The sequence below is a fragment of the Panthera tigris genome, chromosome C1 (assembly GCF_018350195.1).
Source record: "Panthera tigris isolate Pti1 chromosome C1, P.tigris_Pti1_mat1.1, whole genome shotgun sequence".
NCBI lineage: Eukaryota > Metazoa > Chordata > Mammalia > Carnivora > Felidae > Panthera > Panthera tigris.
Window position 1 is genome coordinate 201,294,930 of NC_056667.1, and position 22,773 is coordinate 201,317,702.

The 22,773-nt window shown below is 51.4% G+C and overlaps 1 protein-coding gene across 3 annotated transcripts in view; it reads right to left on the reverse strand.

Moving 5' to 3' along the window:
* CFAP65 (cilia and flagella associated protein 65) overlaps positions 1–22,773 on the reverse strand; it is a 35,817-nt gene that overhangs the window by 12,902 nt on the left and 142 nt on the right. The window contains exons 2-22 of one of the 3 annotated variants that reach the window (XM_042995352.1): positions 22,148–22,246; positions 21,848–21,894; positions 20,863–20,913; positions 20,334–20,505; positions 18,320–18,504; positions 14,648–14,750; positions 13,913–14,079; positions 13,537–13,736; positions 13,116–13,261; positions 12,278–12,500; positions 11,634–11,899; positions 10,987–11,187; positions 10,391–10,750; positions 8,806–8,943; positions 6,422–6,667; positions 5,620–5,844; positions 4,220–4,378; positions 3,862–4,012; positions 3,056–3,184; positions 1,316–1,529; positions 866–994 (exon numbers count right to left, since the gene is read on the reverse strand). In XM_042995352.1, the coding sequence (XP_042851286.1) occupies positions 866–994; positions 1,316–1,529; positions 3,056–3,184; positions 3,862–4,012; positions 4,220–4,378; positions 5,620–5,844; positions 6,422–6,667; positions 8,806–8,943; positions 10,391–10,750; positions 10,987–11,187; positions 11,634–11,899; positions 12,278–12,500; positions 13,116–13,261; positions 13,537–13,736; positions 13,913–14,079; positions 14,648–14,750; positions 18,320–18,504; positions 20,334–20,498 (3,407 nt within the window). In that variant the 5' untranslated portion in view covers positions 20,499–20,505; positions 20,863–20,913; positions 21,848–21,894; positions 22,148–22,246. Of the gene's footprint in view, positions 1–865; positions 995–1,315; positions 1,530–3,055; positions 3,185–3,861; positions 4,013–4,219; positions 4,379–5,619; positions 5,845–6,421; positions 6,668–8,805; positions 8,944–10,390; positions 10,751–10,986; positions 11,188–11,633; positions 11,900–12,277; positions 12,501–13,115; positions 13,262–13,536; positions 13,737–13,912; positions 14,080–14,647; positions 14,751–18,319; positions 18,505–20,333; positions 20,566–20,862; positions 20,914–21,847; positions 21,895–22,147; positions 22,247–22,773 lie in introns of all 3 variants that reach the window. The other 2 variants (XM_042995354.1, XM_042995353.1) reach the window with 2 other exon arrangements.

Consider the following 22,773-nt stretch of genomic DNA (forward strand, 5'->3'; position numbering starts at 1 on the left):
TCCTGCCTGCCAAGCTTCCTCAAGTCACCAGGGCCAGGAACCCTCAGCCACTCATAGTCCTGGCCCTTCTCAGACAGGAGCCACCTAGGGAGCCATCTTCCCCAGCTGCTCCCACCACAGGGAGGGGCAGCATGATCCAGAGAGTAAGGACGGCCAGTGCACCCCTGATGATGCAGACCCCACCCCAACTTTGCCCCCACACACCCCAAGACTCTGCTCAGGCAGGAAGTTTCCCGAGATCACAGAGGACCCCCCCCCCAACATATTTTCCCAGGCTGGGCCCCTGACTGTCTCTCCCAAGCCTGACCCAGATGGGTACACTTCTTTCTCACCTCCGCTTAGCCAAGAAAAGTTAGAAGTCATCAAAAGGAAGTTTACTAGGAAATCAAGACGCGTGGCAGAGACAGGGGGGAAGAACAAGAAACAGCCTTGGCATGGACACAGGATGTTTACTGGACCCAAGTTCGGGCCCCCAGTGGGAAGAAAGTTGAGCACAGCAAGGGCCAAGCTTGGCAGGCTCAGGGCCCCAGGCCGGTGCCCATGTGACCTGGAGAAGTTCAGCCTGCCCCGCGGCCAGCCTCAAGCCTTCCTGCAGCCCAGGTGTTTTGGCTCAGCCACGTCATCCTCCCAGACACTGGCTCGGCGACAGCCTGTCCCTGTCCTTCCCTACCAGAGATCTTCACTCGCCCCCATGCAGGCCTGGCATCCCTGGACTGAGGCTCTGTCCCACCCTGGCCTCCCCATCCCATCAATGAGGGGATCCACTGTTCACAGAGATCAGGCAGCCAGGACTACCACCACCAAGAGAAGGCCTCCAACACCTGTCTCCCAAGCCCTTCAGAAGCCCCCTCCAAGCCCACCATACCAGTCCAGGGGTACTGCTCCAATGTTCTTCAGGGCCAGGAGCACCACAGAGGGCCGGGCCTCTATCGGTGCTGCTCCAAAATTGAAGTCGAGCTTCAGAGGGGTGAAGACGGTGGGGATCTGGCTTGTGCTGTGTGGAACAGAGAAACAGACTCAGAGACAGGTGGGAACAGTATAGGGCCCTCCCGGGGGGTGGGGGGTGGGGCGGTGGCTAGCTCAGCACTCCTCTTTCTGCAGGTGGGAATTGGAGAATCTGGGACTCAGGGGCAGGGGTGGGCTAGTGCTTCGGACCTTGAGCCAAGCCCTGACTTCTCCTGGCCCCTCCTGGGATGGGCAAGAATTCAGGGGGAGATGAGAGTATTCATGGGCAGGGCCAGGTGCTGGGAGTGTGGTCAGAAAGCTCCAAGAACATCCCTAGATGGGCCCTGCCCCTTCTGTCCGCCCACCTCACCTGTGCCGGGTAGGCACCTTATAGGTGAGCTCCTCGGGGGTAGGGTCGCGCTCCAAGTAACTGTTGAGCCTGTCCAGGGAGAAGAGGCGCCACAGGTGCTTCCGGGTGATGCCCTCAGCGCTGCCCATGGAGCAGACGTCCAGGATGGAGAGTAAGGGGTACACAGCCGTCAAGAAGACGTGACACAGCTCCTGCTTCTCCCCAGCCTTGTTATCTAGGCGGAAGACATGTGGGAGAGAGGAGTGGCCTCACCGCCCAGCTGCCCTGGGGCAGAGCAGAGCACACAGGCTGAGGGTGTAGGACAACCTGCCTGGGACCCTTGTCAGGAACAGCAGGTGTCTCCCAGGCTCTGGGGCGTTTCCAGCCAACAGTGAAGCCTTGTCAGATACTTTCTATGTGTCAAGCATTGTCTTTTTTTTTTTTTTTAATGTTTATTTATCTTTGAGAGAGACAGAGCTCAAGCAGGGGAGGGGCAGAGAGAGAGGGAGACACAGAATTCGAAGCAGGTTCCAGGCTCTGACGTGGGGCTCGAACCCACGAGCTGTGAGATCATGACCTCAGCCAAAGTCGGAGGCTTCACCCACTGAGCCACCCAGGCACTCCATGTCAGGCATTGTCTTAAGTGCTCTTCATGCATCACTGTATCTAATGTGCACCGTTCATTACTGTTTTCAAACTAACTTTCACTAACAGCTTTATTGAGATATAATTTAGGGGCCCCTGGGTGGCTGAGTCGGTTAAACATCTGACTCTTGATTTTGGCTTTCTGCGCTGACCTTGTAGAGCCTGCTTGGGACTCTCTCTCTGCCCCTCCCCTGCTCATACTTTCTCTGTCTCAACATAAATAAACTTAAAATAATTTATAAAAAAAAGAGATGTAATTTATATGCCATAAAATTAACCCTTTAAACACACACAATTCAGATTTTTCGTATATTAGAGTCGTGCAACCATTACCACTGTCCATATTAGAGCATGTTCATCACCCCAGAAAGAAACCTGGTACCAAGTAGCTGTCAGTCCCCATTCTCCCCTCCTCCCGTCCCTGGCAACCACTGATCTGCTTTCTGTCTCTACAGATTTGCCTATTCTGGACATTTCTTATCAATGGAATCATACAATATGTGGCTTTTTTTGTGACTGGCTTCTTTTGCTTGGCCTAATGTTTTCAAGGTTCATCGATGTGGTAACATGTATCAGTACTTTTTTTTTTTTTTTTTTTTGCTTGTGCACCATTATTATTCCCATTTTACTATGCGGAAACTGAGGCAGAGGGTGGTTAAACAATTTGCTAAATTACACAGCTAGTGAATGCTCGGACCAGGATCCAATCCCAGGCAGTCTGGCTCGGATCTAGGTTCTTAGCCACTCTTCTGTGCTGCCCCAGACTCCTCCCAGTGGGCCCCGGAGCAAGCTGGTAACAGCTCCATTTTGTAGAGGAGGAAGCTGAGGCCCCCACGTGGTTGGGGATTTGTCTTAAGATCCCACAGTAAATAGGCACAGCTCCAAACCCTTCACACTGAACCCCTCACGGCTCAGGCATACACAGGCACACATATACACAGATGCATGTGGTTGGCACGAGACATACATGCCATTCACCCAAAGGCACACCCTTGCACGCTAACACTCACTCTGCTTTCCCTGTCCGGAACCTCAGCACCCTTCCGCCCCAAGTCCTGCTCACACAGCCCTCCCCCTTTCCTCCCTGACCCTGATTCTGCCAGATGGCCCAGGTACCTCTGTGTGAGAGGAGGGAGTAGCTGATAATCCAGGAGTACTGGGACCGGCGGTTGGGACATGCTGACAAGCAGATGGTGTCCTGGGACCGGGGTGGCATTCTGCCCTCTGTACGGTCCATTTGCAAAGCTGCTCAGGGATGACCCAGGTGGGGTCAAGGGTAGAAGAGGCCCTCAGTGCAGGCCAGAGAGTCCCGGTCTCTCCTCCTGCTCCTTCCCAGATACCCTCTCCCGGACCAGCAGAGAACCGGCTAGAGAGCAGGCCCAGAGCTGGGAAGCGGGGAGCAGAGTCCCTCCTCCCAGACCAGACAGAGGCAACCAGTGTTCATGTCATGGGCACCTGCTAAGCACTTTGCTCCACTCAGCAGCCCTGTGAGGTAGGTGCCAACAATAGTCCCATTTTACAGATGAGGAAGCTGAGGCTCAGAGAGTGAACTGCCCAATACCACACATCGAAAGGTAGAAACACCAAGTTTTAAGCCCTGCTCTGCCTGCCCCCAAACCATGATCTGGTTAACCTTTTTTTTTTTTTTAAATTTGAGAGAGCAAGTGCATGCACGAGAGCGAACAGGGGAGGGGCAGAAGGAGAGAGACAGAATCTTAAGCAGGTTCCCTGCTCATTGTGGAGCCTGATGTGTGTGTGTGTGTGGGGGGGTGCTCGATGCACAACCCTGGGATCATGACCTGAGCCAAAATCAGGAGTCAGATGCTCAACTGACTGAGCCCCCCAGGCGCCCCTAACCAGTCTTAACCAGTCTCACTGCCTGCCTCCCTTGCCCCAGTCTGTCCAAGCCCAGGCCTGAGTACCAAGTGGGCTGTCGTCCATGACCTCAGGGCTACACTGCTCCAGGAACAGGCGATAATATAGGGTGCAGTTGCCGTCGTTCAGAAGCACCAGCAGCCTGGACTGCTTGCTGTTCACCAGCAGGTTCCCGAAATCCAGCTCCTTTTCCTTTGCCTGAGGGCCCGAGTCAGCCAGCCACAGCCCTGGCTCTCCCACCCCTGGCTTCAGGGAATCTCCAAGGCAGGGCAGGGCCAGAGGGCTCCCATCCCCTGCCCTCTTGGAGTCGGGCACCCTGGGGCCTTCCCCCCGCACCCCGCCACCTATGCCCTGGCCCCCAGAGCCCCAGCTCCCAGCCCCACCTGCCAGAGTTCCCCTACTCACAGAGAGCCTGCTGGTGATGCCCATGCCCACCAGCCGGAGCATGTAGTGGGTGGTAGCGGGGGGCTTGGTGTCTGGGGGCAGACCGGCTTCCCAGACCCACATCCCCACTCGGAACAGGTACTTGGTCTCCTTCAGCGGGCTGAAGGTCCACGTCACCGTCTGGGGTCAGAAAGATCATCCCTGCATGGGGCTCTCCAGAACCCCCTGCCCAGGCCCCTGGCATCTGAGAATATCAAGCTACGGTACCCCTTTCTGAGTGTTTACCCCATGTCAGGCACTTGTCACACATCATATGTTATGTTATCTGCCTCAGTCCCTCAATCCTTTATCCCCACCAGCTAAGTGGTATTATTTTAGTGCCTCATTTTCTTCCTTCTTTCCTTCCTTCCTTCCTGTCCTTTCCTTTCCTTTCTTTCTTTCTTTCTTTCTTTTTGAGAGAGAGAGACAGAAAGCACTCTGGCACATCAGGGGGGGAGGGGCAAAAGGAAAGGGAGAGGGAGGCAGGGGGAGAAAATCTCAACCATGCCCAGCTCGGAGCCTGACTCAGAGCTCCTTTCTCATGATCCTGAAATCATGACCTGAGCTTAAATCAAGAGTCAGATGCTCAACTGACTGAGCCACCCAGGCGCAGGGAACTTGCTCACACAGCTGGTGAGAGTGCTTGGTGGGAGCTGGGGTGTGAACTCTCAAAGCTGACTCCAGGGCCTGTGTGGTCTCTCACCTCACTACTACCTGGGTTCTTCCAGACACTGTGTGCTGGTGGCCTTGGCCCAAATTTGGTCCCACAAATGGTCTATAAGGCCCTAGACCAGGGAATGAGGCTCTGCTAGTTTGGGCCCCAGCCTGTGTCCCCCTCCAGACTGCTGCTCAGATCTCAAGGAGTACCCTTCTTCATGCCTTAATGACACCCCACCCATTCGGCCCCAAATACAGCTGCTCCAAACCACCTCCCAGCCATCTCACGGCTTTGGGGACCGTGGAGGGAGAGTGGACTTGCCCCTTGAAACTCTGGTTCAAGTTCCAGCTCTGCACCTCCTAATTTACAATCTTAGTAAATGACTTTTTCTGCTCTAAGTCTCAATTCTTCTTTGTAAAATGGGAGTTATGACGGGGGTAACTGTCACACCTACTTAGAAGGCAGGGGAGGTGACTACAGATTGAATGGGAGGGTGCACACGGTAAGCCTGGCCCCTCACAGGCAAGAGTAACAGACGGTGGTGAAAGCAAGGATGACCTTGGATGTCCTTGGAGATGGCCCACCATAGTCCACATAGACTTCCCCCAGTGTGTTTATTAGCTGGGGGTGGGAGGAGCATGTAGATAGGAGCATGGGTCCCTCTTCCCTTGAATCCCAGCTATTTCCTTCCCTCGGGCCCCCAGCAGTGGGGCAGGGCACTCACAAGGCTCTCACTGGGCTGGATAAGTCCCCTAGTGGGATGGACGGCCAGCATCTTCCGGTGTTGCTGGGAAACCCTCCATTCAAACTCCAGCGGCAGACGCGAGGGGTTGCGGAAGGTGAAGAGGCTGCTGGAGGAGGAGCCCACCCAGGTGGGCTTGAAGAACACGCTCTTACAGGTGTCCAGCTTCAGATGTAGGGGCTCCTCCCGGCTCTGCATGCTTACCTCCTGGGGCCGGAGGAGGGAGAGAAGAGCTCTGACCTCACCTGGCTCCCCCAAATGTCCAAGAAGCCAGGGTGGGCAGCTTTTCCCCCTTGGAGAGGGCAGCAAAAGGCCCTCCTCCAGTCTGGGCATAGACAGCTTCTGTCAAAGCCGAGTAGGCAGTGTCTGACCCAGGAGATGGCTCTTAAAAAGAATTCGGAGACCAAGAGAGGATGTGCAGACCATTCCATGGGCCAGATGGGGCCACCACCCTGACCCCTTTCCCTGGCCCCGCCCCAAACACCCTTCTACTATCTGCAGATATGAGTCTTGTATTGCCCCCACTTATTCCTTTGGGACATCTGCACCCCTTTTCTTGTTCCAGACACCTTGAGGTGGATATGCTGGGCCCTGGGGTTAGGAGAGGTGTTCACAGATGTGGCCAAGGTGCCCTCTCCCTGCTATGGCACTTCCTGGGAGAGGAGCAGCCCCCTGACTACTTTAGGGGAGCTTTAGAGGTCAACCCCAGAATTTGGCTTTGAAAAGGGAAGCCCCAGACTATGGCTCGCTCCTCAGGACCCAGTCCCCTAGCTCTGCCTTTTACCTTGAGATACTGGGGACAAAAGTTGAACTGCAAGTAGAAAATGTGTTGCTTCCAAGCGTTGCCCTTCGGGTAGGTACAGATGAGAAAGATCTGGTGGGCTCCCGGGGCCACAAGGCCTGAACTGGGCCGCAAGGAGATGTCTGAGCTGCTTTGGGGGGCCAGGTTGAAGGTCAACAGCATGGAGCCTTTGTTGATCAAGAGCAGGCTGCGGTAGGAGGGTTCGCTGGGGGACACTGCAGGAAAGAGCTGGGGTGCGAGACAAGAGGGACCCACACTCAGATCTACGCACCCGCCTCTCTTACCCCACCGATATACACACTCAGGGAAGTCTATGTGGGCCTGTCTCCAAGGAGATCCAAGGCACCTCCACACATCCCAATCACTACCCTGGGAGCAGGGAATGGAGGGACACAGCTTGGCACCAAAAAATGCTTCTGTCCTCCAGAAACCTCTGGACAGTGAGATAGAATGGCCGTAGGAAGTGGGCCCAGGAAACACAGGCTTGAGATCTCCTCAAAGTTAAGTAGGTCTTTCATTTTAGGGTGCCTTCAAATCACTTTTTTTTCTTCATGTTTATTTACTTATTTTTGAAAGAGAGAGAATCCCAAGCCTGATGTGGGGCTCGATCCCATGAACTGTGAGATCATGACCTGAGCCAAAATCAAGAACTGGACACTCAAGTAACTGAGCCACCCAGATGCCCTCAAATCATCCTTTGGAGAACTCACTTTCAGAGATCCTGGTCCAGAAACTGTGGGATAAAGAGCCTTTTCTTTCTTTCTTTCTTTCTTTTCAATATATGAAGTTTATTGTCAAATTGGTTTCCATACAATACCCAGTGCTCATCCCAAAAGGTGCCCTCCTCAATACCCATCACCCACCCTCCCCTCCCTCCCATCCCCCATCAACCCTCAGTTTGTTCTCAGTTTTTAAGAGTCTTTTATGCTTTGGTTCTCTTCCACTCTAACTAACCTCTTTTTTTTTTTTCCTTCCCCTCCCCCATGAGATTCTGTTAAGTTTCTCAGGATCCACATAAGAGTGAAACCATATGGTATCTGTCTTTCTCTGTATGGCTTATTTCACTTAGCATAACACTCTCCAGTTCCATCCATGTTGCTACAAAGGGCCATATTTCATTCTTTCTCATTGGCACGTAGTACTCCATTGTGTATATAAACCACAATTTCTTTATTCATTCATCAGTTGATGGACATTTAGGCTCTTTCCATAATTTGGCCATTGTTGAGAGTGCTGCTATAAACATTGGGGTACAAGTGCCCCTATGCGTCAGTACTCCTGTATCCCTTGGGTAAATTCCTAGCAGTGCTATTGCTGGGTCATAGGGTAGGTCTATTTTTAATTTTTTGAGGAACCTCCACACTTAAATAGGCTTTTATAGATGATTCTCATCTAGGTGGCTGAGGGGAACCCCACTTTGAGAAAGGGAAGGCCCCAGAAATCCTGGCTTCCAAACATCTCTTAAGCACATAGGGTGTGGCCAGCTCCAGGCTACATAAAACACAAGGCCTGAAATTGCTGGCCAGGGTGGCCCATCCAGCTGGGGCAAAAGTGCACCTATGTGAGGCAGTGCAGGGGTGACACAGGCCCAAAATCTGGTGGATGGCAGTAAAGGCCACAAACTGCTGGGATGAACTGGCCAAGGGAAAGGGACAGGGGTCAGGGAGGGGAACCTCATGCAGTCAGGGAGGGATTTGAGCTGAACCTCGGAGGTGAAGTCAGTCGGGGGACTGGAGAGCAAATGTGCAGCTGGGGAGGGGGGCCAGGATCACCCCCTAGCACAGTGCCCCAAAGCAGCACCTTTCCAACAATATGAGGTGTGAGAGGGTAGGGGAGACAGATGAAAAGGGCAACAAAGGTAAGGGAAGCTGGGAAGAGGTGTCGAAGGAACTTGGCCGTCTGGCTCCAAGGTCTGTGCTTTTAAACAATCTGTCATCTGGCTGGCCAGGTCATACAGGGCCTCCAAGAGCCCTTCAGAGAGGCCTGGGAATTATGACTCAGGAAGCTGAGGGACCAACTCTGTGACCCTCACTGGCCTGCCCAATGTCCAAGGGCAGGGGCTCATGGTGTGAGTGGCCATACCCCTAGCAGGTGCTCAGTAAACAAGCACAGACAAATGAAAGAGCTAGAGAATTTTAAACCTCAGCATGAGAGGCCCAGGGAGTATCTCAGATGGATCAGGGAGGGGACCAGTGGTCCAAGCCCCAGTCCTCCATGCCCAGAGCCCCAGGGGCTAGTGGTGGGGGAGGTTGAGATGGCCCCGGAGGGTGCTGGGATGTTTCTCAGGGCATCAGAGTGCAGAGATGGCCAAAGCAGAAGCCGAGCTCCCCTGTCCCACCTCCCACTGCTACTGGGGCCACGCTCACCTTGGGGGCGTCCAGAGAATATTGAGGGATGTGGGGCTCCAAGGCAGCAAAATAGCTATGGCCTCGTGTGCGGAGGGTCAGGCACCAGGAGGGGCACACGGTACAGTCCTCCTCGATGTTATGGTAGTTCTGGAGGACCTGCAGGGGGGCGGACCCAAGGATAAGCTCAGAATTCCTGTGTCTGACCCTGTGGGGTCCCCTAGCTCCTCCTCTGCACTGCAGGAGTCCCACATTGGGCACAGAGAGAGGGGTTCCCTGGGAAGGCAGTGCAGAGAACAACCATCCTGACAGTTCCAACTGCAGCGTGCCAGGCCCACGCTGAGCACTCAGCAAATATGCTCTTTAATAACCACAACAGCACAAGGACAAGGCTGGGGCTGGGATGTGAGAACAGCATTCATCCTGCAGGAATGTGCCTGGAGAAGCGCTGGCCAATCAAAATAGAACATGAGCCACAAATGCAAGCCGCAAACGTAATGTTACATGTTCTAGCAGCCACGTTAACAAAGTGAAACACGGGAAATTAATTTCAGGGATATGTTTTATTTACCCTAATAGATCCAAAATCTTATCATTTCAACATATAGTCAATATCTAAGTGACGCGTGAGCTACTTCACACTCTTTTCGTGCTAAGTCTTTGAAGGCCTGTCTTACGACACATGTCAGTTTGGACTAGTCACACTTCAGGTGTTCGGTAGCCACATGTGGCTGGTGGTTGCCCTATCAGACAGTGCAGACTATAAAGCCAGCAGCCTAAAAATCTGGAGGGCTCAGCCTTGGCAAAGCCAGGTGTCCACAGCCTTATGCCTACAAAACTCTGCATTTTCCCACTGCCAAGATATTAGAATGGAGGCAATTAAAGACTAAGCTTTGGAAGTCCTTCTCAAAAGTTCGGATATGGCCCCAAATTTTTAGATGAAAAGACCAGGGCTCGGGGACATTAAAGGACTTGCCCAGGGTCACATAGCTGGTAAGGGACTCTACTTTTCTCTCGGCCCCAGCACCTGGCCTCTGGGAAAGAACAGCAGGGTGGGCAGAGCCAACAAGGAAAGGAAAAAGCAGGACCAGAGATGAAGAGGGTGCGACCAGCATCTGGGACCAAGAGGCTGGGCTGGGCACAGCCTGTGGTCTGAGTTCCCCAGCCAAAGGAAGTTGTGCTAGAAGCCCCTCCCCCTGACACACACCTAATTACCCAGCACCCCTGACTCAGTGCCCCAGACCCTGGTTCCTCCTGCCCATGGGTCTTTGGATGGACCACCTCCTAACGAGCCCTAGGGAGATGCTCCTTGTATGCCAAATTTTCCCAAGAGGCTTGACCCCAGCTGGGTGCTCCCTCTGGAGTGAGTGAGAGGCCACATATAAGTGAGACATAATCAGATGGGCTAAGAAGCCCCTTGGCCAAGGCAAGCCCATGAGCCTGGGAGAAGGCAAACCAGTAAGGACCACTATCCAGCCAAGGAGGAGCTTGGCACAGAGAGGATGGATCTCACAGCAGCACCTCCCCCTCCAACCCCACCCTGCTGTTCAGGTTCCAGGGAAGAGAGGCAGCCCTCCCCACCCCCATCTCGTCTCCCTGCACACACCTTATAGACAGCGAAGGCCTCCAGCTCCACAGCGTACAGGCAGTTAGGGTAAGGCGGATGGAAGTGCAGGCGCATGGCCATGGACTTGAGTGGGGGCACATCACAGGTGTCTGGGGTCACCCAGAAGGGGCAGTCAGACCTCCGTGTCCAGACCACTGTGATCTTGCCTTTGGTGTGGTTCATCAGGCACAGGGGGACAGGGTTGGGGTCCCTGGGCCCAGGGCAGGCACCGAAATCCACATCAGTGGGCTCTATGCTGACAGGTGGAGGGAAGATGGCTATGTCGCTGGTACCATCGAAGAAGTACTCATTCATGGGGGAGATCAGAGGATACTGTGGGGCTGACACGTTCTCTGGGGCCTGTGTGTGGAGAGACAGGTGAGCAGGGGCCCAACTGCCACTCCTCTCGCCACTGCTCCTCATCCACACGCCCCTTCCTGGAAAAGGCTACAAGGGCTCCACACAAACAATCCCCAACTACTGATGGCACCCACAGGGCTCTGGGGGCACAGGGTTTCCCAAGAGTTTCTAGAGAAGGGGGCATGAACCTGGGGAGGGTAGCCTGTCTGTGGGGAGCCCCAAAGGGTCCATCAAACCTCAGTAGGAATCAGGAGGGCCCCATTCTTATCCTGCTCCAGCTTCTTCTCCCTCAGCATGGTGCCCAGGATGTCCGGAGGGTAGAGCGTCAGGCCCCGCGCCAGGTGTGTGCGGTACCAAGCAAGGTGCTGAGGTCTCAGGATGGCTGGCTTGGTGCTGTCCGAGTGGCAGGTCCCAATCAGGTCCAGGAACAGTGGGTCCTGAGACATGTGTCTGGGTGAGGCTGGATTTCAGCCCCCACTCACCACCTTGGCCAGGAGTCAGCTGGTCAGGGCACAATTTGTATGACTTTCCCCAGGGCCCTGAGTTGGGTCCTCACTTCAAGGCTCTCTGCCCCGCACATGCTCTGAGGGGTGAATCCAGTCTCCCCTCTCTCTTCCCAGCCTATTAGCAGCAGCAGCAAAGCCTTGGGCCTGGCAGTCGTCAGGGCGAGACTGGCATACCTGCCTGGCTCTGAGTGAGCCTTCGTGTGCCCCTGGCCAAGCTCTGGCTCCAAAAGCCAGGCTGAGGCCCTGGAGAGATGATCCAAGCAGAAGTTCCGGAATACAGGGCCGTGATCACCAAGCATTGTCTTCATCACTGGGCCTCAGGTTGCCTCCTCCAGCTCCCAGCAGAGCCCCTCCTCCCTCCCTCCCCCACCGCTCACCTGGTGGTGGATGAGACAGGCCACTCGCCGAGAGTAGATGGTGGGGTGAGTGGGCTGGAAGCTACAGTGCAAGGTCATGCGGGCCTTGCCCACCAGGGTCCCAAAGGCAGGTCTGATGTCGAAGACACTCTCTTGGCAGTCAATGGCAAACTGGAAGTAGGCTGTGCAGTCTGACTTGTTCTCAACCCACAGGGTCTGCTCCAAGGTCTCCCCGAGGTTGACCCAGCCGAAGTTGACGCAGCGGTGCTGCAGGGACACCTCAGGGCCTGGGCATAGGAGATGGGGCTCTTGTGAGCAGGCCCTGCCACCTGTGTGGGGCTGGGGCATCAGCCTCCTGGAGGATGTCTCAGAAAGGGTCCCTCTGGTGGAAGGCAGTGCTGCCTGGAGACAGAAGGCTGGGCTGGAAAGGCCCAGAACCCCAGCAACCTGAGCTGACCTCCAAGTCACCAGGGATGACAGGGGGAACCTGATCTCCAGGTGTCCAAAACTGATTCCGCATGGAGCCCACCAGGGGGCACCAGACACCCAGGCTGAAGGGCAAGGAGGCGTCACACCCTTAAAAGCTGGCAAAGAGCCCTGCTCTGCCCTAAAGGCTGGCTGCTCCGGTCCCCAGAGGCCGGGCAGCATTCTAGGGTTGCCAGTACCTCTACAGAAACCGACGACTTTGAGCAATGTGTGGGAGGCACAGCCAGAGGGCATGATGGACAAGTAGTCAATAGTTCTGATGTCCAAGGTCTCGGGGTGAAAGAACACCGACACGAATTTCTTCTCTCCCGGAGGCACAATGCCATTGGTAGTGGGGCAGGAGAAGGTGTGATCTTTGGCCAGCATGTCTGGGGCCACTTCGATCCTGAAGGGGGCGCTCACCTGTGGGGCCAGGAGGGGGCAGGAAGGGTGAGGTCACAGAGTGAGGCAGTTGTCCTTGCCGAGGTGCCCAGCTGAGGGGGTGAGGGCAGTTGAAGTCCAGCCTATGCCCCTCTTGTCAGTTTGAGCATGAAGCCACCTCCATCAGGAGGAAGGAGGAGACCAAGCTGTGTGCCCTGCACCGGGACTGCCTGGGGACACTCTTTTCTTTCCCAAAGGTATCATAAAGGCTGGCTGTGGTCCTGGGGTTAGGACAATCTTAGGGCTGCTCTTAGAGTTGCTCTGGGGGTGGTCAAGGGATACTCCAGCCCAACCCCCAGCTGAGAAGGGAGGAGGACACCAGCTGACACCTGTTGACACATGTGTGTATCAACAGACGTGGTTCACGCGAGGCTTGGGGCCAAAGGTATGGACAGGAAGAGGGCATTTTGTAAAGGGGGTGGGTTTTAGGAGCAGCCAGCCCTGTGGTCTGCCCCCTCCTTATACACAGGACGTTCCCTCCCCCCCTTATACACAGGACACCCCCTCTGCCCCTTATACACAGGACACCCCCTCCAGTCCCTTATACACGGGATGCCCCCTCCTCCCCCTTATACACAGGACGCCTACCACGCGTACCATGGAAGGGTTATAGAGCTTGATCTGTCTCTCAGCAGTGCAACCCACAGCAACAGAGCCGAAGTGCAGCACTTTCTGGAAACCTTCAGCATCCCGGTCCTCTGGTCGCTTCTGCTTTATGCTCACCAGCAGCTGGGCACATTTGGCTGGGACGGAGATGAGACAGTCTTGGGAAGAAATCCACCTGGGGCCTCTGTGGCCCCACCTGAACAGCCCCTCGAAGAAGGTAGGTGTGCCCAGGGAAACACTGGTCTGCCACACCAAGGAAGGCAAAGCAAAGACAGAGCCTGCAGGGCTGGGGGAGAGTGGGAAACTGGTGGAGGACAGGCCGGCAGGGGAGGTGGAGGGGGCACACTGAGGCTTTGAGAACCAGGACGGGCAGCAGGTGGGCTCTGGGGACAGGTGGGAAGTCGGGCCTCACCCACGGCCTGCAGCTGGATGCTTCTTTTCTGCTTGCTGCCTTCTCCATACCAGCATGTGGCCTGAACTTCATAGATGGTGGCCATAAGGGGATGAAAGGTCACCTTGATGCAAGAGGCCTGGCCTGGCTCCAGCAGCCCCGTGGTGGGCAGTATCTGGAACGGGCTGGGGAACTCCCAGGTGAAGAAGGTGGGCAAGTCCCTGGAGGGGGTGTAGATCAGGGTCACTGAGCTCATTCTGTCTGCTGCCCCTACTTCAGAAAGGTGGTGATGCTGGGCCCCACCGTCTCTTCCCCTCCCCCTTCCCCCATCAGCTCCCTGGGACCCTCCTCACAACACTCACACTCCCTGCCTCGGAGCCTCAGCCGCTCCCCTTACCCCACATTTTCCAGGCAGAACCAGGCCTCAGTCATGTCCCCCACGGCACAAGTGGGCAACTGCAAGGATCGTGGGCAGGTCAGACTGTGGCAAGGCAGGGTGGCCCTCAGGTCCACACAGAACATCCCCTCTGCTTTCTCAAACCACAGCTGGTCCACGTACTCCTTCTGCAGGTGGGGTGGGAGGAGGTGGGGGGAGCAGGCAGTCACTGATCGGTGGTACCTACATGGTATTCAGGGACCACACATCCCGCCCCAGCTCTTGGCCATGCCCCCAACACAGTCACTGAGGGGTGGGCTGGGCCATGACCCTCGCTTTTTGTCTTGAAGGAAAGCCGGTTGCCTGTCCTTCAACACTGCCCTAGTCTCAGAGATATGGGGCCTTTTTGGTGAGGAACAAAGTATTTGGGGGAGTGTTTTGGGCTAAGGAATCTAGGGCTTTCTTGTGGCTAATACAGTAGCACAAATTTTAGCCCCCAACATCCAACTGGGAACCCCCCTCAGTTTAGTGAGTTTATAGTCTGAGCCTCTCCAGGGCTTCACTAGCTGGAGTTTTTGCTATAGCTGGCAGGATGTGTGTGTGTGTGTGTGTGTGTGTGTGTATGCGCACATGCACGCACACACGCACAGGTGCAAGGGGGGCGGGGTGCTCCTTGCTGCTCTGCCCTGCTCCCTCTTCCAAGGTCATCGTGCCTGTGTCCCTCCCTGCCAGTGCCCTCCAAGTGGCAAACCTTACCTCCTCCAGAGGCCGAAAAATAATGGGGAGCGTGAAGGTTATGCCCGGGCTCAGCAAGATGGGCTGGGGGATGACTGTGAAGAAGAACTTGGTCTTGGGGGACCTGCAGGAGAGAGCCAGGGCTTAAGCACTTCGGGATCAAGGCCCAGAAAACAAGAAAAATCCATGAGCACCGAGCTGGGGGAAACCAAGGCTGAGAACAGACCTATCAGGATGCCTTTCAAACAGACCTAGGCAAGGCCGGAGAGTTCCAGTGTGGGGCAAAACCACAGACATTGCAAACTTCAAAACTATTCATAGGAAGATGACACTGCCAATAACTCTATACCAATAAATGTTAAAGTTTAGAGCCAATAAGCCCATTTCTAGGGAAGTATAAATTACCAAAACTGACTCAAGAATTAGACAATAAATTTTATGGCCACCCTACCTAAAATCATCAAAACCAGTGAATAAGTAGCAAAAAATCTTCCCACAGAGAAAACACTAGGCTGGATGGCTTCACAGCAAGTCCTACCAAACATCTGATTAAAAAAAATCCCAGCCTTTGGGACGCTTGGGTGACTCAGTAGGTTGAATGTCCGACTTTGGCTCAGGTCATGATCTCACGGTTCATGGGTTCGAGCTCCGTGTTGGGCTCTGTGCTGACAGCTCAGAGCCTTGAGCCTGCTTTGAATTCTGTGCCTCCCTCTCTCTCTGCCCCTCCCCTGCTCATGCTCTGTCTGTCTCTCTTGAAAATAAATAAACATCAAAAAATTTAAAAAAATGGGGCGCCTGGGTGGCTCAGTCGGTTGAGTGTCCGACTTCGGCTCAGGTCACGATCTTGCGGTCCGTGAGTTCGAGCCCCGCGTCAGGCTCTGGGCTGATGGCTCAGAGCCTGGAGCCTGCTTCCGATTCTGTGTCTCCCTCTCTCTCTGCCCCTCCCCCGTTCATGCTCTGTCTCTCTCCGCTCAAAAATAAATAAATGTTAAAAAAAATTAAAAAAAAATTAAAAAAAATAATCCCAGCCTTATCTTCCCAGTAATATGAAATGTGGCAACACACTCCCCTACATAGTCTATGAATCTGACTTGATGTAACTTTGGTATGTTGGTAACTTTATTACCCAAACCTGGCAAAGGCAAGAGAAGAATGGAAAATTACAGGCCTATCCCAAAACAAAAGGAGAGAACCAAACGAATTCAGCAACGTTTAGAAAGAATACTCAAGTATGACAAAGGTGAGCTTACACCAGGAACACACAGTTGGTTTAACAGAGAAAATCAATTAATGTAACCCACCAGGTTAACAAATTAAGAGAGAAAAAATAAAAAGATAATTTCAATAAAGGAAAATAATAGACAGCCTTCAAGGTGTTATGAGAGAAACTCTTAGCAACTTAGGAATAGAAGGGAACGCCCTTAACCTGATGAAATCTTAAAAAATAAAAAACAAAAACCAAAACAAAACAAAAAACTACAGGAAACATCCAAACAAATAGTGACACACTGGAATTTTTCACTTTGAGATCACAAACGAAACAAGGATAAACATCAGTGGTGGAAGAGATCATCAGGGAAAGTGTGAACTTTTCACTAAATGGCTTGGAGATACTTGGCCGTTTGAGGGAAAGTGTTATCATACAACCATTCACAAAAATTAATTCTGTATAGCTAAAAGGCAAATGTGAAAGGCAAAGCTATAGTCTTTAGAAGATACTATAGAAGACTGTCTTCATGACCTAGGTAGGTGGAGAGAAGGACTTCTTAAGCAAGATACAAAAAAAGCACAAACCATAAAAGAAAAAGATTGATTCTTTTGATTCCTTTGAAATGAAGTAATTCTATTCTTTGAATGCCATGGTAAAGAGGAAGAGACAAGTCACAAGGTGGGAAAAGATATCTATAACACCTGACAAAGGATTGGTAGCCACCATAAGAACTTAAAAAAAAAAGGGGGGGTCGCCTGGGTGGCTCAGTTGGTTAAGCGTTCGACTTTGGCTCAGTTCATGATCTCATAGTCCATGAGTTCGAGCCCCACGTCAGGCTCTGTGCTGACAGCTCAGAGCCTGGAGCCTGCTTCAGATTCTATGTCTCCCTCTCTCTCTGCCCCTCTCCTGCTCATGCTCTGTCTCTCTCTGTCTCAAAAATAAATAAAAAAACATTTTAAAAAACATTAAAAAAAAAAAAAAAAGAGGTGCCTGGCTGGCTCAGTCCATAGAGCATGTGACTCTTGATCTCAGGGTTGCAAGTTCGAGCTCCACACTGGGGGTGGAGTTTACCTAAAAAAAAAAAAAAAAGGCAATCTGATAGAAAAATAGGCGCAGACTTTGACAGGAATTCCAAAAATGAAATGGTTGGTAGCATATGAAAGACACTCAGCTGTATCAGTAAGCTGGAACATGCAAATTAGAACGACAAAAAATTACTGTTATTAGCAAAACTTTTAAACTCTGGCAATAACAATTGTTGGTAAGAAAAGTGGAGGAATGGGAATTCATGCATGGTTGGCATGGATATAAATAGAAACATATATTTTGGAGAATAGTTTGGCTTATCTATAAAAGCAAACATGTACATGTCCTAGATCACAGCAATTCTACTTCTGTGTATCTACCCTAGAAAAAACTCTTGCAAGTGAAGATCTATACATGAATGTTGACAACAGTCTCAAACCAAAACAACCCAAACATCCCTCAACAGAAGAACGGATGAGGGCATCTGGGCGGCTCAGTCAGTTGAGCATCCAACTTGGGCTCAGGTCATGATCTCACAGTTTGTGGGTTCCAGCCCCAAATCGGCCTCTGTGCTGACAGCTCAGAGCCTGGAGCCTGCTTCAGATTCTACGTGTGTCTCTCTCTGTCCCTTTCCTGGTCACATGCTCTCTCTCTCAAAAATAAATAAATAAACATAAAAAAAAATACAACCCAGGGGCACCTGGGTGGCTCAGTTGGTTGAGCATCCAACTTCAGCTCAGGTTATGGTCTCGCGGTTCATGAGTTCGAGCCCCACGTCAGGCTCTATGCTAACAAACAGCTCAGAGCCTGGAGGCTGCTTCAGATTCTGTCTCCCTCTCTCTCTCTCCCCCACCCCTGCTCATGCTCTGTCTCTGTCTCTCAAAAATAAATGAAGGTTTGAAAAAAATTTTTTTAAAAAAACAGAAGAATGGATGAATATACTACAATATAAGCATCTATTGGGATATTATCCTGCAGTGAAAAAGATGAACTATAGTTGCATGCACATGAGTCTTAAAAACATAACAGAACAAAAATAAAAGACATATATAAAAGACAGATATATACCCTATTATTCCACTTATGTCAAGTTCATAAGAAGGCAAAATTAAATGATATCATTTAGGGATGGAAATGTAGGTGGTAAATCCATTTGAGAAAAGCAAGAAAATCATTATCACTAAGTCCAATCATGGTCACCTTTATGGGTAGGGAAGGTGTTCCAGTACGGATGTGACACGACATGGCAAGTGAGCTTCAGACACATTACTCTTATTGATTTGGTCCCATGGGTTCCCCTTTCAATAATTATTCAAACTGTGCATGTTTTATATACCCTTTTCTAATTTTATATGATAGTTTTAAAGGTTTTTGTTTTTGTTTTTGTTTTCAAAAGAGCGACTGTTTGAGGGGCTTGAGGACTCAGGGGCTGGGTCTCTGATCCCTCATTCTGATACCTGTACTTCATCTTCTGGATTTTCAAGGATAGATTTTTCAGAGTCAGGTTCTTGGTAACCTCCTTCCCCAGTGCCCAGCCTTTCCATTGCAGCTCCTCAGCCACCTCGATGCCCCAGATGACCCTCTTCTTCACTTTGTCTTGCTTCTTTGGGATGCATATTTGGGTGCCCATGAAGCTGGCAGGCTGTGCAGTTGGCAGGGAAAAGGGGGAGAAAAAGGATGCATTAACCAGGTAAGATTCAAATACCCAGAGAACAGATAAAGATTTCCCATATCTGGAAAGTGAGGACTTACACCACTGCTGGCTCTTGGGGGATGGTCTGGAGATAGAAGGTGAGGGGCAGGCAGGCCTTGGAGTGAGGTATTACCATTTCTGAAATCACTACAATGCTTTTTCAACTAGATTCTCTGTGACCCTGCCCCTGAAGCCTTCCCTGGACCATTCCATCCAGCACTGAGCGATCTTGGCTGGTCTGTTCTGTTCCTCCATGCACCCAAAGATACCACGCCCTTCGGGTACTGCCTTTTCCTTTCCTTCCTTCCCATCCTGCCCTTTCACTATGGAAGCCTCTCCTAGCTGGGGTGGTCTATCCCAGGCACTTTTTGAGACCACAAGGATACGCCACTCCCTCTTCCTGTCCCTCAACTGGCTGATGGAGCAGGGGAAACAAGCCCTCACCCCCTACCCTGATGTGGGGGCCACTCCAAGCACAGCTCCTGATGATGCTAGAGGTGCAGTGTGCCAACACTTCCCATCTATAATGGAAAATCCTTCATGACCTGATCCCTAGGAGGGTGGAGGAGGATGCAGGGGGAAAGGCAAGGAGAAGGGAAGATGAACCAGTATCTCTTCCTACCCCAGCCATGGCTATGAACACTCCACTCATGGCCATTTTATTTTATGTTTGGCCAAGCATTGCTTCTATGTTGTTACTTAAGGTAGAGATATATTCATCCATTTGACAAATATTTATCGACAACATATTATGTGCCAGACACTATGCTAGGTGCCAAGACAAGAGCGAACAAGACGGATACATCTCTTCTCTGTTGGAGCTTACACTCTCGGTTTAAGTAGGTACGGAGAGTGTCACATGGCCAATATAGTATTTCCTTTCCTGGTTCGCCCATAGGGGAAAGGTGACATGGGTGGGCAAGGGCAATTTATTATAAATATTGGTTGGTGCATGAGTCAGGGTCAGGGAAACAGAAGCCACTTTGGGTGTTTGAAACAAGGAATTTAATGCACAGCCAAGGCATAGTGAAGTCACTCAGAGGCTGGCAGCATCAGGAAGTCGCTGCCACACTAGGTTAGGGGAGGTGGTGGGCTTCTCAGAGCCCTGAGGCCTGTCTGGTGGGGGCTGGAGTCATGGGGAAGTGCAGCTTCTGATGGAAATACTGTCGGAAAAGTAGAGATGGAGGGAAAGAAATACCCTGGCTTCTCCCTTCCTCCCCATTTCCAATCTCCTGCCCACACAGAGCAGAGTGGGGAAGGGCAGTGAGTGAATTTGGGGCAAATAGGCCCAGAATGGCACAGGTGGAGGGGTGAGGTGACTCCCAGTCCTCGGGAAGGCAAATGCAAGCACCATCTCACCTAAGGAGGCATGAGAATCCACACATAACACAGACACACGCTGCACCAAACACACTCCTACCCCATAGGCACCCTGTGGGACAACTGCCCCCTACCCCTGCCATGTCACACAGAGACAGTCCTGAGAGCTGCAAAAAGTCAGCCACATCCACATATTGGCCAAACACTTGGTCCTAGGGATCAGGACCAGAAGAACTTTCTGAGGGAAGAGAAAACCGCTGGCTACTCTCTCAGCTCTGATGGGCACCTCCCTAGAGTTCTTCACACACACACTCCCATTCCCCACAGCCGCCACTCCAGTCGGCTTGGTGCCCAATCTATGCAGGAGAGTCAGGTCCTTGCAGATTCCTACCCCCCTGCCCTGCCACCTCTCCCCGGCCCTGCTGCCCCTGCCCCGCCCACCCGGAACATGTCCTCACGTGGGCACTGGTGTTGCTGCTACTGCAGGCACTCAGGGCCGCGCTGCTGCCAGTGATGGTGGGGATGGCCATGGTGCTGGTACTCAGGCAGGACCCGGAGTTCATGGTGTAGTCACCACTGTCCCTGGTCCTCGTCAGGGGGCTTGGGGCTGCCTGGATGAGCATCACACACCTGGAACACAAGTCCAAGGGGAGCACTCTGGCTAAACCAGGAGTTCTTGCCAATTTGGAGCTAGGAAAAGACCACAGGGGAGACAGGAGGGACATCAAAAAGAGGCTGATGGAGTAGACTTGCCGTGGCCATCATTATCATGAAGAAGGGCCGGCTTGCCGGCTTTGGAACCAAGGTATGAGTGACACCATGAGGAATGAGCCTGAACACAAGATCCAGCGCTTTGCCCAGGAGCCTAGAAATTCATCATGCAGGAAAGGGACTTGGGGATGAGGCCCGTGCAGCTCTGCCTGCCATGGCCACACTTGGCATTTCTCAGTCAGTCCCCAGTGAGTGTGACTAAAGCATTCGCATTACCTTTACCTGGATTTTGCTCTCTGCTTGTTGCTTCTGAACGTGACTTGCCTCCTGTGAGGAGGGGCAAAGAAGAGGTAAATGAGACTGGATGGTTCTTGGTCTTTGGGGTTTCCTCCATCAGTGTGCAACCTGTAGTCCAAGTTTAAAGTAAGCATTCACTGAAATAATCACTCAATCCAAGGATAAGTGAATCAACCTCTAGAGCAGAGGGATCCCTGGATAGACTGCAGCTGGAAATTATATGCAAATATATGTGAGTGTTATATGCAAATCACATGCAAAATGTCATGTATCTGGAGAAGTGCTCTTTTCCAGGGAGAGAATCCACAGCTTTCACGGAATACTCAGAGGGTGTTTGGCCCTGCTCTAGGAGACACATATGGAGCCTAAACTCCAAATCCCCTCTTCCTTTAGCAGACCTCCTTCAGCATACACACCCAGGTGTGGCTCCCATATTGGACAGCATCAATTTAATATCTTTTTGAGCATATATATATATTTTTTTCAGACTCCACAGTGTCCTTCCCCACTTCTTTGAATAACAATCTCAAAAATGGTAACAACTTCTACTGACATTCACTGAGAACTTATGCGCCAAGCAGTGTTGTAAGGCCTTCTCATGAATTTTAATCTTTACGTCATTTATGAGTAAATGTAAACTGTCTTTTATTTGGCCTAAAATTACTTCTTTTCAAGGTGGGGGTTCAACTCCTTATTATAACATATTACACTTTAGTAAACAATGTTATGGTCACCCTTTAGACATTTATACAATTTCATCAGACACTCTCCATACTCTCCCCACCACCATCCAAAGCAAAAGATTCTGTTGACTCAGTTTTTCCTAACCAGCAACACCTCCAAACCTCTGCAGGAGAATATCTCATTCTCTCACTCACTCACTCATTCATTCATTCACTCACAAAACATTTACTGAGTGCCTGTTATGTACCAGTGCTAGGCAATGGACAGGCAAGACCCTTACCTTCAATTGTAAGGAGGACGGTTCAGGTGGAATCAAAGAAATGCAAGCTGGGGAGACAGGGAGGAGAGTCCCATTACTTTTCTCCTACTGGATGGCTTTGTAGTCCTGCCAGACTCATTAATGTCTGTGACCTCAGGGGATTCTATAGATAGTCACTGCCTTGGGGCTCTGAAAAAAGTCTCTAATCATCACATACAGAAGAAATTAGAGACAATGGGGTAGAAATCTGGTCCAGATCAGGTCTTAGGGCTTAGGGAAGTGAACGCTGATTTTGAAGCAAGGAGAGCTGGGTTCCAGCACCTGCTCAGCTTTGTTGAGATGGGCAAGTTTCTCAATCTCCTTGAGTCTCAGTCGTCTCACCTAATGGGGATTATCTTATTTCATAAAGTTGATGTGAACCTGGAATGAAATAGGGAATTTGAAAAAGCCCTAGACAAACCGATGTTACAATCATAATTACAATCGTAATTAACAATCATAACTTCCATACTAGCTTGAGCTACTCTTTCAAAAGACACACATCTGCAATCATCGTGAAGACACAGGCCAAGCTAGGGGTTGTTTTTAAATCCAATTTTTGAAACTTGAGGACTTAAAAACTATATATACATAAACTACATACATACATATATATGTATATATATATATGTATATGTATGTATATATATATATATACCCATATATATATATATATATATATATATATATATAATCTCAGCTTCCTTTATCTGCTTCATTTCCAACCTAAACAATCTTAATATGATCAGTGGGAAAAGTGGTGGGTCGTCGTGTAGTGTGGAGTGGGAAAGAAATTGGTAAAATGATCAAAATACTTAAAGCTGTTCCTCCTTTCTCTAAGAGATCCCAGGCTGATCTCGCCTCAGTCTCGGTCCCACAGGGGGTCTCTAAGGGACATGGAGGGGACC